Source organism: Lacerta agilis, chromosome 3 (assembly GCF_009819535.1).
Source record: "Lacerta agilis isolate rLacAgi1 chromosome 3, rLacAgi1.pri, whole genome shotgun sequence".
NCBI classification, from domain to species: domain Eukaryota; kingdom Metazoa; phylum Chordata; class Lepidosauria; order Squamata; family Lacertidae; genus Lacerta; species Lacerta agilis.
This window is the reverse complement of record NC_046314.1, coordinates 83,324,291-83,343,392: the sequence shown is the minus strand read 5'-3', so window position 1 is coordinate 83,343,392 and position 19,102 is coordinate 83,324,291. Positions and strand designations below refer to the sequence as shown.

At 40.7% G+C, this 19,102-nt stretch overlaps 1 protein-coding gene across 1 annotated transcript in view; it reads right to left on the bottom strand.

The window, feature by feature from the left end:
* GLP1R (glucagon like peptide 1 receptor) overlaps positions 1 to 19,102 on the bottom strand; it is a 96,742-nt gene that overhangs the window by 43,744 nt on the left and 33,896 nt on the right. The window contains exons 2-3 of the mRNA XM_033144582.1: positions 14,196 to 14,292; positions 11,774 to 11,884 (exon numbers count right to left, since the gene is read on the bottom strand). Of these exons, the coding sequence (XP_033000473.1) occupies positions 11,774 to 11,884; positions 14,196 to 14,292 (208 nt within the window). The remainder of the gene's footprint in view (positions 1 to 11,773; positions 11,885 to 14,195; positions 14,293 to 19,102) is intronic.

Below are 19,102 nucleotides of genomic sequence, written 5' to 3'. Positions count from 1 at the left end.
TCACATGCCAGGAGGCTCACAAATATTTCATTAGCTAGCTCACTTATGCTGGAAATAAAAAAACAAATTAAATGCTTCCCCCTTTAAAACAACCAACCTGATCTGCATTTTACTACAGCTGTGTGTCAGGAATGGTGGAAGATTAGTCACCCAATTGTCCTTTGGAATAAATTGCCACATAATTTATCTTTGAAACAAATTACATCATGTCCTAGCCTATCACATTTTACCCAGACAGGGAAAGACAAGTTGAGGGAGAGGAGGCAGAGAGTAGAGTTTTCCCTCAGTGCGCTCTGTACACGTGTTGAGCATCGTAAGTTGTCCCAAATTTAATAACTCTTCTTAATTCTCGACAGGGGAAATGTTCTGGAAAAGGTAACAGTTTTTTTTTCCAGAAGGCAGTGGTGAATCTGCTGTTTATGAGTAATAGCCAAATTATTTGCTGTGGTAGATTGACTTGCTGCTCCTTGACAGAGTGGTTTGCCCTTTGATGGCAAAAGATAATATATCCTAGCACAAGACTTTGTTCTTTGAACAGTTCCACTCAACCAGCACAACCTAAATTTATCAATCACACAGGCAGCACATCGGCTTTCAGTAACCTTTGTTTCATGGGCAAAGCAAGTTTCTATTCATAAAAACTTGTAGTCTGTCTCCCCATGGAAAACAAAACAAAACAAAAGTCTACAACTACCTTTTACAGTGGTACCTCTGGTTACATACTTAATTCGTTCCGGAGGTCCGTTCTTAACCTGAAACTGTTCTTAACCTGAAGCACCACTTTAGCTAATGCGACCTCCCGCTGCCGCTGCGCTGCCAGAGCACAATTTCTCCTTCTTATCCTGAAGCAAAGTTCTTAACCTAAAGCGTTATTTCTGGGTTAGCGGAGTATGTAACCTGAAGCATATGTAACTTGAAGCGTATGTAACCGGAGGTACCACTGTATTTCCACCCTTAGTTCCCTTTGCACAACGATGGCAGAATAATTTATAACAAAGTCCTCTAAAAATGATCTTGAAAATAATATGAAGCACTTTAGAACACACCTGTACCAATGTGAAAGATGCCAGCTTCTATAGGTAAATTTTATACATACATACAAATCCTTTATTCGACCGATAGTCAGAAAGAATAGGTAAATTTTAAGCACATTAGTGTTCATCTCAAATTTCTTCTATTGGCATGGGAAAAGTATTGAAGCTGTACAGTCATTTCTAAGTTAGGTATAATGCACAATATTCAACATGGAACTCAGTATCAAACTTTTATTCAAGTGAATCTGACTCCTGTTGTCACACCAGACCTACGCCATGGCATCTCTGTTAGTGCAATATTTCATGGGTACAGTATTTTTTTCATTATGGAAATAAGCCATTATTTTGTGTGGCTATACTTCTGTGGAACTTCTATAAAGGTACCATTATACATGGCCCATATTCAAGCAGGAAGACATATCAGATGTTTCAGTCTGTACCTTGGATTGGCTTCCTTTTAATTACGTCACTGCAAATATATTACATTTTAGTGCTATAAGGTGCTATACATACAGGCTGAGAATAAGATGGGGGTTAACAGCATTAGCTCCAAAAGATATTGATTCCCATCAGATTTCTAGGGAAACCCCAGCACTTTAGCATTTGGATCTTCACAGACCGCAAGCCACCAGCACCAGTTGTGTACTGTCCTTTTATACTGCCAGACCTGCACACACAGACATGCATCCTTCAATGATATCACATCCAACCAAGGTGAGAGAGGAAGAAATGTATGGCCACTTTTGCCTTACTTATGTTTCCAGCTCTTTAGTTCCAATGGAAACATATTGTCCTATCTTATATTACAAAAGAGAATACTTGACCAAGGAACTAGTCTGACCATATTAGCAGTCCTCCCCTTCTCCATATCCCAGTCTTTCACAGGGTTGAAGAGGATCCCAAGATGACACCCAGTCCAACCCAATTCCCTCAACAGTATCTTCCCTTGGTTCTCTCTTCTAAAGCAGGATTCCTCAGGGAGGCTTCAACATATCCGGCAACTCCATCTTCTTAACCACCTGTTCCAAAGCATTCAGTGATATTTTTATCACTGCAGATTAATATCCAGTTACTGTTTCTACTTATTTCCCATTTTAAAAGATCAAAATGCACAGAAAGTGGGTTCCTTCCTGTGTCTAAATCCAAATAGGTCTGTTGTTGTTGTTGTTATTAAATTTGTATACCACCCTTCATCTGCAGGTGTCAGAGCAGTTGACAGCCTAGCGACTCTCACCCACCCAGCACATTGTAGGAGAACACAAGTTCAAAGAAGGCTCTGCATTTGTATTCATTCAATAGGGACTTTCCCCTTGCTTAATTTGACTCCAGGGATGATGATAATCAAGCTGCTTTCACATATGCAAAGGTTGTTGTTGTTTTTTCTTGCAAAAGCAATTATGCTGATTAAGCACTTGTTCCTGCTCTTCCCTAACTCACTTCAGGTTACTCCAATTGTCAGGAAGCAAAGTAAATTAGCCCCAGAAGTGTAAAATGACTCTGGAAGTAAGCCAGAATCTGCTGTCATTATCTTCAAGGAAAAGCTATAAAAAGTGGGTTCCCTCATAAACATGACGCCATTAAGGATTTTGCTCTCGCTCAAATAAAATTTAAGGTGATGAATAGAAATTCTAAAAGTCAACATTTGGAACATGTTTGGGGGATAAAACTTTTATCTGTAGCACTTTCAAAATAAGTAGTAGGGACCTGTGCCTCTTGGGGACCATTTGGCCTATAACAGAAAGGCTCCCTGGAGGATCATCGTCAATAAAATGCAGGAATGTGAAAGGGTAACAATGCAAATATGAGTCATTGTGCAAAATTAAACAGCCTGTGTGCTTGATGAGAGGCAAATGACTCCATTTCACAAGCTTAGCACTTTGTAACTTAAGACTATTTTGTAGAAATGAAGCTATTAATAATTTATAAAGTATTTACATATTTTATGTTCTTTATCTTGTTTGCAACATTTACCTTCTCAGGCAGACTTGTATTAGTCCCATTTAAAATATGGGAAACATGCTGAGACACTCATCTACGCTGATAATTCAACTCAAGCGTGTTTGGTGCCCAAGCTCCATTCTTCAAACCAAATCTTTACTTTATTTAACATAACACAGAATAATCTGGTTGACCAAACTAAGTGCAGCATACCAGCTATGCATGGCAGACCACTCAGAGCAAAATATGCCTTCTCGGTCTCTGTCTACAGGAGTCTGCAAGCATATGGTGGTAGGGATGTCAAGCACCTTAAATGTAATTACATGGAGTTTGGCTCTCAACTCCATCTCCACACTCGGGACATAACATGCAGGAATGTCTAGCTTGTATTGCTTTTAAACGTTTTTCTTTCTTTCTTTATAATTTTTAAAATTAATTTTCTACATATTAAAACACTTAATACTTATTTTCTATAACAAGAAAAATACATCTTATTTCTAAACAGTATGCATATACAAACTTTCTTATTCTTTCTCACTTTGTGTCATGACTTCCTCAAGACCCTCCTCACTGATTTCCTTATATTTCATCTTTAGCAGTCTTCTAAATCATTTTAAACATTCTTGTTTATAATTCTCTAATTTACCTTCCTTTTCTTTCATTATCTATTCTTACTATCCTAATTTTGTTGTTGTTCAGTCTTTCAGTCGTGTCCGACTCTTCGTGACCCCATGGACCATAGCACTCCAGGCACTCCTGTCTTCCACTGCCTCCCGCAGTTTGGTCAGACTCATGTTGGAAGCTTCGAGAACACTGTCCAACCATCTCATCCTCTGTCGTCCCCTTCTCCTTGTGCCCTCCATCTTTCCCAACATCAGGGTCTTTTCCAGGGAGTCTTCTCTTCTCATGAGGTGGCCAAAGTATTGGAGCCTCAACTTCAGGATCTGTCCTTCCAGTGAGCAATCAGAGCTGATTTCTTTAAAGATGGATAAGTTTGATCTTTTTGCAGTCCATGGGACTCTCAAGAGTCTCCTCCAGCACCATAATTCAAAAGCATCAATTCTTCGGCGATCAGCCTTCTTCCTAATTTTAATTAATTCCAATTCTAATTTCACACCTAGGCCTCGACTTCTTCCAAAAACTTTCCTCTTTTTCAAATATTACAATTTTTTTTAAAAAATACACTTTAAAATCGCTCCAATTTTGTTCTAACGTCTCCTCCTTCTGGTCACAGGTTCTTCCAGTCATTTCAGCCAGCTCCATACATTCCATCATCTTCATTTGCCATTCTTGTATTTTTCTGTAGTTGTATACTGCCCTGATGTTTTGCGAAAGGATGGTATATAAATAAATAAGCAAACTCCAAGTCACACAAGCCACCTGGGTCTGGATCAAGGGGCACTCCCAAGCTAACTAACTGCTTTTCTCAGATAGAACTCATTGATGACACCACACTCCAAATCCCTGTATGATCTCACATGGCAGCTTCAAATGTTCAAAAGCAACCCCATCCCCCAATGCTTTCTTTGGAGCTAGATAAGTGTGCAACCAGTATATCACCACGTCACTTTCCCTCAACCCACAACAATAAGTCCTGTGGACACAGTTCAGGAAAAAAAATATTAATTGAGTGGGTTAGAATCAAAATTATCTTTGTACTGCAGGAATGCTTCACTAAACACCCAGTTGAAACAAGTGTGCTACTTGCATCCTGTACATCTAGTAAAGCCCTGACCTGCCATGCATTTTGTTCAGAAGTAAGGCTATAGTTGAAAGCAACACATTCTTGCCCCTGGCTCTTAGGACCAAGCCGTATGGACACATCATATCAGTGCTCCTGAGGCATAACTATGCTGCACCAGTCTGCAGCAAAACCCTGTGTACTCCAGAGGGCATAAGAAAAACAAATGTGGTTACTGCACCTATAACTCTTGTTTGGAACTTGCGTCCCTGGAAGATTTTCTATTTAAGAGGATTTAGGGCCATTAGACAATAAATATTAGGACCCTGAAGGAGTCATAAAATGTAAAATGGATTGCCTTAGCAACTCCAAGCTTTCTTGGTCTACACAGTGTTACTGGCAGCAGGGCTTAAATTATAAAATGGTAACAAAAATGAGATTACATTTCCAGTGACAGTAACAAGAGATAGATACCCTCTCTAAAAGAGAAAGCTCTATTTTCCTGAGGACACGGTATTCTTATGCTCCTTTGCAGTTGCAGTGATTCCACTGAATGCCAGAAATTGCCTCAACATGGTTGAAAAAGGGAAGGTAAATTTACCACTGCGTGATTTACCACTGGGCAAGTTTTTTACATTTAGCTCAGGAAAAATCCCCCCCCCCAATATACTAAATAAAGAAAAGAATCCTCGCAGAAATGCGATACCTAAAAGGGGCTGAAAAAGTGCGCCCCCGAGTATTCTTCCTACTCACTCAAGGAAAAGCAGAAATGAAAGTATCCTGGATATTGATAAGGTTGGACATTATCTCTAAGAAATTAAAAGATGTTTATAGGTTTCATAGAGATCTTCATTTTTAAAAAGGGGGGGAGTAGGAGAGCAAGGCAGCTATTATTAAGGACAAAAGGGGGTTGTAGGGAGAACAAAAGCCTGCGAAAACCAAGCCCCTGAAGAGATGAAAAAGCAAATGATACTCTCACTTGGCTACAATATGGAAAAAATAATTTTTCATCTCACTGTCCTCTTCCTAGAGTCTCTGCCAAGCTTGATGTGTCATCTGTCAGCAAAGCTCATTTTGGGGGGCAGGAGGGGGACAGGGGTGTCCTGTAGTTTCTATCTCAGAGTGTGAAGTACACTGAGGGTGAACAAAATCTGTGATTCAGGAGAAACAGCGCGAATGTTCTCGTTCACAACAAATATGAATATGGGCAGTGCAAACAAGACAAATGCCCACATCGTAAAACTCTCTAAAGCCAAGCACTCACCAGTGGGCCATGCAAGATAGGCTTCGCTCCTGCTGCCAGATGTCTAGGCCCACTAAATTAACTGCCAGTAACAACTACACAGATTTCTGTTCTTTTTAAAAGCAAGTGATCGTGTTGCATGATTACCAATAGTGATAGCTGCAACTAAACTCTAATCTGAGAGAGCTAGAAACCTCTTCATCTGCATGGACAATGAAAGCTGATGAATACAACACAAATTAGTTCATGACTTCCACCCCTTAAAGAACTATGAGACATCTGACTAATTTTGACCACAGCTTCTTTGGCCAAATTGACAGTCTTAGTTGGGCTCCACTTGACAGAGGAAAACTCAGATACTGAGAGCCAAATTCGGCAAAAGTAGCCAGTCCTAACAAAGTATGCATCACGGTAAATTTATTTTTTTAAGCCTTTGTTTGTTGTTGTTCAGTCGTTCAGTCGTGTCCGACTCTTCGTGACCCCATGGACCAGAGCACGCCAGGCACGCCTATCATTCACTGCCTCCCGCAGTTTGGCCAAACTCATGTTAGTAGCTTCGAGAATACTGTCCAACCATCTCATCCTTTGTCGTCCCCTTCTCCTTGTGCCCTCCATCTTTCCCAACATCAGGGTCTTTTCCAGGGAGTCTTCTCTTCTCATGAGGTGGCCAAAGTACTGGAGCCTCAACTTCAGGATCTGTCCTTCTAGTGAGCACTCAGGGCCGATTTCCTTGAGAATGGATAGGTTGGATCTTCTTGCAGTCCATGGGACTCTCAAGAGTCTCCTCCAGCACCATAATTCAAAAGCATCAATTCTTCGGCGATCAGCCTTCTTGATGGTCCAGCTCTCACTTCCGTACATTACTACTGGGAAAACCATAGCTTTAACTATACGGACCTTTGTTGGCAAGGTGATGTCTTTGCTTTTTAAGATGCTGCCTAGGTTTGTCATTGCTTTTCTCCCAAGAAGCAGGCGTCTTCTAATTTCGTGACTGCTGTCACCATCTGCAGTGATCATGGAACCCAAGAAAGTGAAATCTCTCACTGCCTCCATTTCTTCCCCTTCTATTTGCCAGGAGGTGATGGGACCAGTGGCCATGATCTTAGTTTTTTTGATGTTGAGCTTCAGACCATATTTTGCGCTTTCCTCTTTCACCCTCATTAAAAGGTTCTTCAATTCCTCCTCACTTTCTGCCATCAAGGTTGTATCATCAGCATATCTGAGGTTGTTGATATTTTTTCCGGCAATCTTAATTCCGATTTGGGATTCATCCAGCCCAGCCTTTCGCATGATGAATTCTGCATATAAGTTAAATAAGCAGGGAGACAATATACAGCCTTGTCGTACTCCTTTCCCAATTTTGAACCAATCAGTTATTCCATATCCAGTTCTAACTGTAGCTTCTTGTCCCAAATAGAGATTTCTCAGGAGACAGATGAGGTGATCCGGCACTCCCATTTCTTTAAGAACTTTCCATAGTTTGCTGTGGTCGACACAGTCAAATGCTTTTGCGTAGTCAATGAAGCAGAAGTAGATGTTTTTCTGGAACTCTCTAGCTTTCTCCATAATCCAGCGCATGTTTGCAATTTGGTCTCTGGTTCCTCTGCCCCTTCGAAATCCAGCTTGCACTTCTGGGAGTTCTCGGTCCACATACTGCTTAAGCCTGCCTTGTAGAATTTTAAGCATAACCTTGCTAGAGTGTGAAATGAGTGCAATTGTGCGGTAGTTAGAGCATTCTTTGGCACTGCCCTTCTTTGGGATTGGGATGTAAACTGATCTTCTCCAATCCTCTGGCCACTGCTGAGTTTTCCAAACTTGTTGGCATATTGAGTGTAGCACCTTAACAGCATCATCTTTTAGGATTTTAAATAGTTCAGCTGGAATATCATCACTTCCACTGGCCTTGTTGTTAGCAAGGCTTTGTTACACCTAGGCAATTAATGGTTTGTTACACATTTTCTGAGTTCAAGCCTTCTTAGGTCTGCTTGCCCTCATAAAATTATCGGTTTAGATGCTAATAATCTTGATACTTGACAGAAGTTCAGCTATGAAGCTTTAGTAAATGTATTCATTTTTGGCAAGCTCTAATTGGCCAAAATACTTGAAGAGAAGACTCTACAGTTTTTATCTATAAGCTGCCTTGAATCCCTATCAGGAAAAAAGGCAGGGTATTATGATTATGATTATTATGATTATGATTATTATTATTATTATTATTATTATTATTTTAAGGAGCGACAGAACCATTAGCTCTCTCTTTGCACTATCATTCTACATAAAGGTAGAAATAAGAGAAGTGGGTGGCTTTAGAGTTCTGCAGCTGCTGCCATCTTGGGCTACGTGAAATGGCCCGACTTTCAAAACATGTATAGGAATCTCGAGTAATATTTGGTACTATAACCCACACCAAGCAGTGAAGGGCATTCCTTTATTTTGCTAATTTCAACCAATTCTTATTTACAACAATTTTAGTAAGTGTTCTGTCTAAATGGGAATCCATTATGCACCCTCACTTAATGAAAAACGTAACCTAGTTTATCTGGTTACATACTTTCTTGAAATGGATTTAATGTCCAGATTAGCAAAGGAAACTTACAAAGATTTTTTCCCCATATGCTGATTAGTTTTTAGTACATGATGAAGGCCCAAGGAGGGTAGACAACTGACCCCATCACATTGCTGCTGTGGTGAGGTTTTGGGAAGTTAAGTTTATTCATATATATTTTTTACTTATAACAATATTCATATACTGTTATTTATTTATTTTAAAAATCAGAACATTTACAACAATTATACATAAATCTATACAATAAAAACTATATAAAAAGTTAAAATCAGAAATAAATTAACTATTATGGAAAGATATATTCTTTCCATAATTGCAGTCAAACTGCTGCAATTAGCAGCATGAAAGTGACCTCTCTAGGGTACAAGCCTGGGCAGTGTGTATGGAGATCCTGGGCTGCTCAGATGACAAGACCCCACTCTTGGCCTCACTGGCGCGGTCCAAAGGAAAGGAAAGCAATGCGTTGGGCAGAAGCTTGGCTGCAGGAGTTGCCGGATGCAAGCATGCAAGATGCCATCCAACTGCCTTAGGGAATACACTCTGGATTTGTGCAGGGTTTACTCCTTAACCTTTTCTTTTCCCAAAGCTATTATGCAAGGCAGAATAGGTTTAGGATCAGAGTTTTCCTTCTCCTAGATGGGCTACCTTTCTAGGTTGGCAAGCCCCATCTGCTCCTCACTTCTTTCTTGGGACGGGGGCCAGGTAGGAATTTTTCCATTTGGCAGATTGGCACTGGCCACTTGGTTTTTGCCTACCTCTCAGCAATCGTCACAACTTTGTAAGGTTTGGCGGTTAGGCATTGGCTCATTGATTTGTGGGGGAGGTGAGGTCAGCCATCACCTGCCCCTCCATTGACCAAGGGTACTCCGTTAAAGGAATCTGGGGCCTGGATCCTGTCCAAGGTCGGCTTGAGGGGCTAGGGCCATGCCAGGCCTCTGGGAACACCGAGGAGAGCTACAGACGGGTTCCTCCAATGTGGCTTCCTCTTTTGGTGGTTTACCCTTACTGACCTCCTGCAAAGGGGGCAGGAGTCCGATATAGTCCTTTGCCAATGCCTAAGCCAATATGCACACATCTGCAGTAATCAATAAAGTTGTGGCCTACATTTTTGCCCATTAACCTTAAACCAAAATTATGTGTCAGTGTGAATTTTTATTCTAACGGGGGCTGGCTTGAGGGCCTAGACACGCAATTGGTCTCATCCGCTCAATCCACAAGAGCATGTGTTCACATGCAGGGAAAGTCCCTAACTCACTGAGGATTTGAGACCTATCAGCTAGCCTCACCCAGTTTAGCTGGTCAGTTAAAGCTGTTTCCTAGGGGGTGGCCGCTGTTGCATGCTGATAGCTTCTAGGGGCCACAGGTGGGAGCTGAGTACAGGGTAGAGATCAAAGGTGGACAAACTACCCCGGAAGGAACATGACGTTTCTCCCACCAGATGTACTACCCCTCTCCTAATACAGAGCCAGAGACATAAAAGACTTGGTTTCTTGTAGTTATCAAATGAGTCTCGCCAACTTGGGGAATGATGAACAATGCCCCTGCAGATTACCTGGTATCTCAGTGGCTGAGCTGGAATATAAGGGTTCAAGCAGTCCCTGAGGTTCCCTCTACCTATGTTGTTCAGGGCTTTGTAAATTAATACAGGGACCTTGAATCTGACTTGGTAGTGGATGGGCAGCCGGTGCAGATGTTTCAATAAAAGTCTCATGTGTTATCAGCAAGATGCCCCTCATCAGCATTCTGCAGCAGCTGGAGTTTATAAACCCAAGGGCAGCCCCACATAGACTGCATTGCAGTTATCCACTTTAAAGTAAAAGTATGATAAGATTAACAGTGCACGCGTGTGCATGTGTGTGTGCGCACACACACACACACACATCCATTTATAATGGAGGGGACCAAGGACTGCCACAGCCCATCACCAAGTCTATTGGGACAACAAAGAAAAAATAGGATATACTATAGCAACAGGAATAAGAAGATTATAAAGCTTAATTTGTTTCCAAAGTGGTTTGCAATCCTTTAATGAAAATCTCTGAAGAGATCCAAACGTTAATGTGTTTTAAGTGAAAATTGTATTCTACCCCAGGATAATTCAGCTTTTGCTTATTTGCAAAAGTACATGAAAGATGCGGCCCATTCTGATAATTTATTGAGGTACAGGATTATGGTAAATCTTGGCTCTCTCCTGCAGTGATGATTTTTAGTGCTGTTAGCAGCCAAATGACTGCCACCGAGTCCTAAGTTGGAAAATAAATAGGTTTGCTGAAGGGAAGGCATTTAATCCTGCATGTAGGTTATTAGATAAAGGGGGGAAAGAATTATTGAAAGGGATTACAGAATGCTTGATGGGCTCTTATATCAATTAATTGGGAAGTCAACAATTTTGCACATTAATACAAGCAAATTTTTAAGTAGCTGTAAATAATGTATATGTTTATTAATGATTGAGAAACCGATAAAGAGCTTGTAAATTCAATTTTCAAATGACCCTATGGTAACAGTCGCTAGCAACCAAATGTACCGGTAATACAATATGAATACTCATGCAAGAGAGAGAGAGGTGTGTCAGGAAAAAAAAGGACTTCAAGAAAGAAATCTCTCCCCCCCATACTCAGCATAGCGCCCTGCCCCCCATTTATACTGAAGGGATCTTTGGAATTAAAACTGACAGTCCTGAATCAGTCCATACATCAATTACCTCTCTGTTCAAGTAACACCAAGTCCCACTGTATTTCCCACCCTACATGACTCAGCACCTAAGTGGTAACTACAAAAAGGAGTTGGGGTATGTGAGTGTGGGTGTGATTAATTAGGTTCATGCAGACCTGCTCATGTTTCTGGCTTGCAAGGTCCTATTGCTTGCCACTTACATTTCCATGATCAAGTTGGGTTTACACTGCGCATGCTTTTACTGTTATATCACAGTGATGCTTGCACTCATTGTTCAGAGAGAAGTCAGACTATACACATAGCTGCTGGGCACATGCAGAGTTCCAGATGAACGTGAGCTTGCCTTTAGAAAATTTAGCACATTAGTAGCTAAGAGTGTTGAACCACAACCAAGAAGCGCAATATTCAAGTCTCCCCTTGACCATGAGGCTCAGTGGGTGACCTTGGGCTATCTCTTAGCCTAACCTACCTGTTTTTGAGGATAAGATGGGAAGTGAGAATCATGTCTTCCACCTTGAGTTCCTTAAAGGAGTGGCAGAATATTTACACAACAAACATATACGGTAAATAAAATTAGCAGGCTGGTGGGAGAGAAATTGTGTATATTTCCTTCAAAGATAGGAAAACGTACTTACCTGGGCTAGCTGATGGAAGATACCAAGGGCAGCTCATGTTCACATAGGTGCCAGGCAGACCATCAGGCCAGCATGCATATTCATCAAATGTCCTGTTGCAGAACTTGCCTTCTACAGATAAGATAATATTTGGAGAGAAAATGGAAGAAAATGAAGAAACAGCTTTATGAAGTTGCATTGCAAGAGTCCAGGTTGGGAGGATTTAATATTAGATACAGTAGGTAACCCCCCCCAAAAAAAATATCTAAACCCATTATTTGTGTCTTACACCAATCCTCAGCCATAATGCTTCTACAGCCCTGTTCAGCAACTAAGATTGAACAGAAACCCAATCCAGAAACAAGTGTTGGAATAATGACAGCCTGTTCCCTAATAACATCCCACAACACATAGACACAAACATTGGGGGGAAGGAGGTAGGGAAAATAACCATTCAATCTTTACAATTTACTTCAAGCTGGTAGACAGCTACAACTGTAAGTTAATAGCATGACTCAGTACAGACTGCACAAACAATTCACAGCATTTGTTAGTGAAGTTCTTGCCATTCTCTTTATTAATTCAATATGCTTCTATCCACTTTATCTTCTATTTTGAAACTCATGGGGTTCCTAGGTGGTCTCCCATCCAGAGACTGACCAGACCCAAATCTACTTAGCTTCAGCAAGGCAGCTGTGTCATGTATCTTGGGTCCTTGTCGCTTTCCTCATTGAATCCCTGGCATAAGGTGATTGTGTTTAGCCATTTAGCAAGTAGAATTGGAGCTGATGGTGAAGTATGACCTCAGTGGTTCTCCACCTGTCTCAGCTGACTTGGTCTTGAATTGATAAGATTATCATTGTAGCCTATGGAAGAGGAGCAGCTGTCATGGAGGGTACTATCCTGGTACCAGATATCCTGCTTTGTCTGGTTTGCAACACACATCTCTGGCATTGCATTTACTAGCTCAGTAACTCAACATACCTTATGTATTTTTCTCAATACAAATGATCTGCTGTCATGCTGTTAATTCTACACTATACACACTGACACATTGCTGAAATACTCACACAAAAGCCCACCAATCAGCATTATAGCTTATTCAACACGCTAAAGGCTCAGTTTCAGATTTATTAAACCATCAGCCTAGGAGTGTAGTGTTGGCTGCCTAGCAGAGCAAAGAGAGATTAATACCTTCTTACTATTATTGCTACCAGCAAGTGTCATTCTCTAATGTTACAGGGCAATTCTAAGAAGAAGCAATGGAAAAATCTAATGCTTTAATATATATGGGTGGGGGGGGAGACAGATCGAGTCTTATCCATTCCAGTGGGTTGGGACCAGAACATTTTAATGCTGCAGGCTTTTGCTTTTTTCCCCTTCAAATTATTAGGAACCAAATGACCAGAAACCTGAACTTGTTACAGTAGGTTGTGTTTTCATTCAGTTGGTTGGTACAGGTTTTGATACCGTCATTCAGTCAAAACAACCCAACATTTTGTGATATGTAAGTGATAAAGCAAGGGCATGATGAAAATAATTTGTAAAATAAAAATTTAAAAAACAGACAGTCAATCTTGCCTAATTTGGCTCTTAGACTGCTTCTTCCTGGTATGGCATACACACATTTAAAATAATCCAATACAGCCTTCTTCCATCTGCCTTATTTCATCAAGGTTATTATAGTGGAACAGGTACATATTCAGCAAGAGTGTTTATTTATTTATTTATTTAAAATAAATATATATAAAATGTTGTCTTAAAACACAATCATTTCCCTTCTAATTGCAGATAGCAAAAGGGGGGGCAGCTTACTGAACATTGTAAGGTGAGGTAGGGGAATCCCCCCCCCACATACATGGACCAGCACCCCCATAATAATTATGGCACACGCTGCACCGGAACACCCAGCAGCAAAAGTTACAAGCACAGGCCTAAGTGGAGCCACTCCACAATTAGTCTGTCAAATATGGGATGGGGGGGGGCATACAGGTGATGCCCACTATTGTTTTTATTTCTGACTCCCTCCCACACAACATCCCCTAATTTTAATTAGACTATTGTTCCATGTAACTCAGTACTGTTCACTTAGACCAACAGTGAGTCTCCAAGATTTCAGAAAGACATCTGTTCCAGTACAGCTGAAGATACCAGGGATGGAACATTGAACCTTTTGTACAAAAAGCAAGCTCTACCACTGAGCTACAATCCTTTTCTACCTGGGTGAGGTTCACACTCTATAACTTAGCAAAATTCATTTCCTTCCATCGTCATGAACCTGGAACCAAAGATGAACAATGGCCCTTCAGGACACTGCAGACCAGGTTGCCAAAACTAATAGGAAGGGGAGGTGATGGAAAACACATTATGGCCTATGAGAACTGTAGCAGTATGCAGTTAGAATGCTGTCTTTGTGAGTGCCATTTGTGCTGAGCAGCCTTACCTGCCATAAGAGGGGGTGTTTCATGGAGATACTCCAAACACTGGAGCCGATATTCTTCCCATTTCTGCTTCAGTGAAGGAAAGGAGATCTGGGATCTCTGGAAAGAAATAAAATAGCATCTCAGATATGTTGTTAACCAAATCCAATTATTTAGTGATGGGTTTCCTGTGCATTAAAACATAGTAAACAACTTTACATCATGGGATCAAACCCCCCAAACTAGCAACAGCTCCCAAGTGTTAGGAACTAGTATGTAAAGAGACCAACCAGGTGACAGGTATTCACTGAAATATTTTGCATTTTTGCTATACCGTACAGTAAACTACAAGCCCCCCTTTTCCTGCTTTTGGAATCAAGATGACACGGGCAACCACTTTAAGCCAATGCCCATACTGGCCTCCCTCAAAACAACCCTCAATGCTTTGTTGCTTGACACATTATTTCTTGTCGACATCTGTCAGGATTTATGAGAATTATACATTGTTTTCGTCACACAAGGCCTTCAATCTTCTGTGATAAATGAGCTGTCCTTTCAAAATCACACTCTAGCAAGATATGCTTGTTGTGAACCCACAACAATGCCAATACCAACCTGCCCCCCTGACAATGGCACCAGGGCCCTCGTCCAAGATCACTGGTTATCACTAGCCCCAGACGTTGAAGACAACCCCTTCCCCATTGCCAGGCTCCTGCCTACACAGACAGTCAGATACCCCAACGCACACCTACGCCAAATTAGTGGGTCTGCCTGAGACACGGTGCAGGAGAAGCAGCTTATGCCTCAATGCTTGGGAACCTATTGGGTCATGACTCCATGAAAGAAGAAGCCTGAGTATAAACAGAAGCAAGCCACTGTGTTCAGCCATGTAGAGCAGTGGTTCCCAATTAGCAAAATACTGAAGACCCCCTATTTTTCAAAAGCCAAGACACAGACCCCCTACTTTTGAAAATGTTGATCACTCTGTGGTATTACCTATGCAAAGCATTTTTTTGAAGAAAATGTGGGGTAGCTCCTAAAAAGTGAATGATTTTAAGTATACTAAAGAAAAACCATAAAATTTGTGATATTATTACAAATTGCCTATCCCCAGACAGTAGGAAAAACTTGTCTCCATTGCTGCACTACAACTGAATTTTAAAAAGCAATTGTGTCCCTAACTTGCAAGTGTTCTGTATGCAGAAGGCTTTTTATATGAGACAGTATTCAAACATACTATTCCTTACTTGTAATCTGAGTTGGTACATCATAGGAAAACTTTGCAGCTTATTGTTCTGCTAACTGAGGAATCTTGCACCTTCAAGACATAGGTGAAGGCTTAGTGAGGGCTTGATGAAGTATTGATGAAGAATGAGTAGAAAACAGCTGGAGTTTTGTAATGTTGGTAAGAGGAGGAGGAGGAGGAGCCTTGAAGAAAGCAATAAAATTCTCATTTGCATTGGAAATGAGGAAGGATCAGGAAAGGGAGAAGGAGGCTGAAGAGGGACCTATACTATTGAAGGTGTGACTAGCCAGATTTGTGCCCAATCTCAACTTAACATCTGAATGCAGCCCTGTTTAGTGAAGCTTTTAATGTTTAATAGATTATTGTATTTTAACATTCTGTTGGAATCCGCCCAGAGTGGCTGGGGAAACCCAACCAGATGGGCGGGGTATAAATAATAAATTTATTATTATTATTATTATTATTATTATTATTATTAAACAGTCTCTAGTAAAGGAGACTGACCAAACTGCGGGAGGCAGTGGAAGACAGGAGTGCCTGGCGTGCTCTGATCCATGGGGTCACGAAGAGTCGGACACGATTAAACGACTAAACAACAGTTAAGGAAACACAGGGTGACAGAACAAACTTTTCCAGTTAGACACTCTAACATTAAGACACATTCCATGGACTAGAGGTTTTTTGGGTCTTGCTCCTACCTCCCCACCCCCCTTTTTCCTTTTTGTGTAATGACTATTAAACTATGAGCTTGAAGGCAGGGGTTGTCTTTTTAAATTTTAAATTACTGATATGTAAGCCTTTCTATCTGAAGAGCAAGGTAAAGAAAATATAAATGTTTAAATAAGTTTGGTAGGTATGAACACATTTTGGTACATTTTGCTGCCTTCTCATGTACCATCTAAAACAAACTTCCATAAAACTAAATTATGAACTTAAAAATTTACCATCCTTTAAATAACTAATGGCCCATCCAAACCATCTTCAGTAGTCTAGGCTGGATACTTAAGAAGAAGTCATAAAACCATCAGCAGGAACCTAATTTTGCAAAATCTACCACAAAGCTGCTGAAATGTCTCTTGACCACAGTTGTTGATACAAGTCTATACCCGCAAGCAGAAGGATTAACAGCCCTTGTAGTTTTATTTTAGCAGTTTGAATTGAAAGTTTGGGGAATACTCTGTCTGCATATCCATATTTTCCTTTTGGCAGGAAAGAGTGGGGAGGGTATTTGGCGGAATAAAACCCCCACATTCTTTGTATATAATTACACGCATTTACATTTGGTTCCAGATATTTGTATTAATATATAAACATAGACCAGGTCCCAAAATCTCAAAAGACCTCCATGAAGGCTCAAGCATAATTCTCTAAACTTCATGCCAAAGTGCATAACAGACGCATTCTGCTGCCCCCATCCTCTTCCGTTACTGCTGTTCTTACTATCAAAACTTATATCAACCTTGTACTTAACTCTTTGTCTGGTAGCAATACATGAGCAGGGGGTGATCATTGCTCCATCCCTTATTTGCATGGTTGTTGTTGTTCAGTCGTTCAGTCGTGTCCGACTCTTCGTGACCCCATGGACCAGAGCACGCCAAGCACCCCTATCCTCCATTGCCTCCCGCAGTTTGGCCAAACTCATGCCAGTCGCTTCGAGAACACTGTCCAACCATCTCATGCTCTGTCGTCCCCTTCTCCTTGTGCCCTCCATCTTTCCCAACATCAGGGTCTTTTCCAGGGAGTCTTCTCTTCTCATGAGGTGGCCAAAGAAGAGAAGACTCCCTGGAAAAGACCCTGATGTTGGGAAAGATGGAGGGCACAAGGAGAAGGGGACGACAGAGGATGAGATGGTTGGACAGATGGTTGCATGGTAGAACGTAATTTATTAGTACCCTTCTACAAGGTAGTACCTTTCCTTGCTGCCAGCCTCTTAGTAAATAATTCTAGTAAATTATTTTTCAAGCTACTAAGAGAAGCTAGTTACAAGAGACTGTGATGGCCACCAACTTGTATGACTTTAAACAAGGATTAGACAAGTTCATAGAGCAAAAGGCTATACTGTAAATGGCTACTAGTTATGATGGCTAGGTACTACCACCACTGTCAAAAGCATTTCCAAACCATACTGATCCATTTCCAAGCCATACTGGTTCTGATCTTTCAAGCACTGAGCACCTTGCTATGTGGCTAACTTGAGAACTGCCTCCTCAACTCCACTCCAAGACTAACTCTTTGATCTTTTTTGGGGGGATACCCTGTTCTGCATGCACTACCATTTAAGTTATTGTGATTTCTTTTAGGTATATTGAAAAGGAGGGTGTGAATGCAATAAATAGGAACATGCATAGTTGGAATTTTAGGCATGCAGCCCAGACCTATGCACATTTACTCAAAAGCAAGACCTGCCATATTCTACATAGTGGAGTATGCCAATAAAATGGAAGAATGCAATGATGCACTCAAGCTAGGACTTAAGGAATTAAGAACCATTAAAGCCAAATAATTTGAAAATACTTTTTTTGTGTGGTGTTATATTTTCCAACGCAAGTCAGAAGCAGAGGGGGAAGTCAGGAGAAAAGCAGCAGCTATTTGAGACACCTAATGGGGAAAATATGGGGGGGGGGGTGCCATTCTGTGACAAACAAGTCAATTGCATTATAAACCATTATGATCAATCACAAATATGCTCTCTGGGAATCACAAAAGGGAATGCAACCAACTTGCCGGCACACAACACACATGTTTATTAACTGCCTTTATTTGTGCAGTTTTTAATGGTAATTACAGCCTTTATCTTGTCGATGCAAAGCTCCCTGGTCTAAATCTAATCCTTGGCAGAATAGCTCCTGCTGGCACCTGTATTTCACCCACAGATCCAACTCAGGAATTAAAATTCAGTAAGTGTAGATTTATATACAAAATTTGTGTGCAGGCTTAGCTCTTCTAGGAATAAAACATAGCCCTACTACTCATTGATGCAACTGCATAATAATAATAATAATAATATTTATTATTTGTACCCCGCCCATCTGGCTGGATTTCCCCAGCCACTCTGGGCGGCTTCCAACAGAAACCAAATACAACTGCATGAAATCATTTTAGTGTAGGGATTTATTTTATTTTTTAAAAAAATTAAACAAATTGGTGAAAGTAGTCTTCTACCCAGGGTAGGTGTTTTTTAATACCTACTGTGGACTACTTGAATTGTGATACTTGAATTTTTTATTTTTAAATCCAAATCATTCTCCCAGACACTTTTAAGTATTTTTTATATGCAGGGAACCACACTCGGATCACTTTGACGTTACTCAAACATGCAGTACCACTATGAACACCACCTGTGGGAAAAATGGCATGCAGTCCCCTTCTAACATTTAAAAGTCTACCAGATTTCCATTAACTATTATATGAGCTAAAGTGGAAGTATTCATTTCAAATGTACATTGCAGAATGTAATTTTGAGCAACCATCTGCACTGCAGGATTCAACACATGCTAAATGAGTAACTCATAGTAAGCAGCCAGTTCTCCTCCCTTTGTCGCTCTCCACAGTTTCTAGTCAGTGTTGTTAGCATCTCATTAACTGAGGCCCATTGCACAAAGTGATAAGCTTTGCTAGTTTTTCTTTTTTCAAAATACAGTGCTACCATTAAGAAATAAAATGAAAGCTTATTATCTCTTTAAT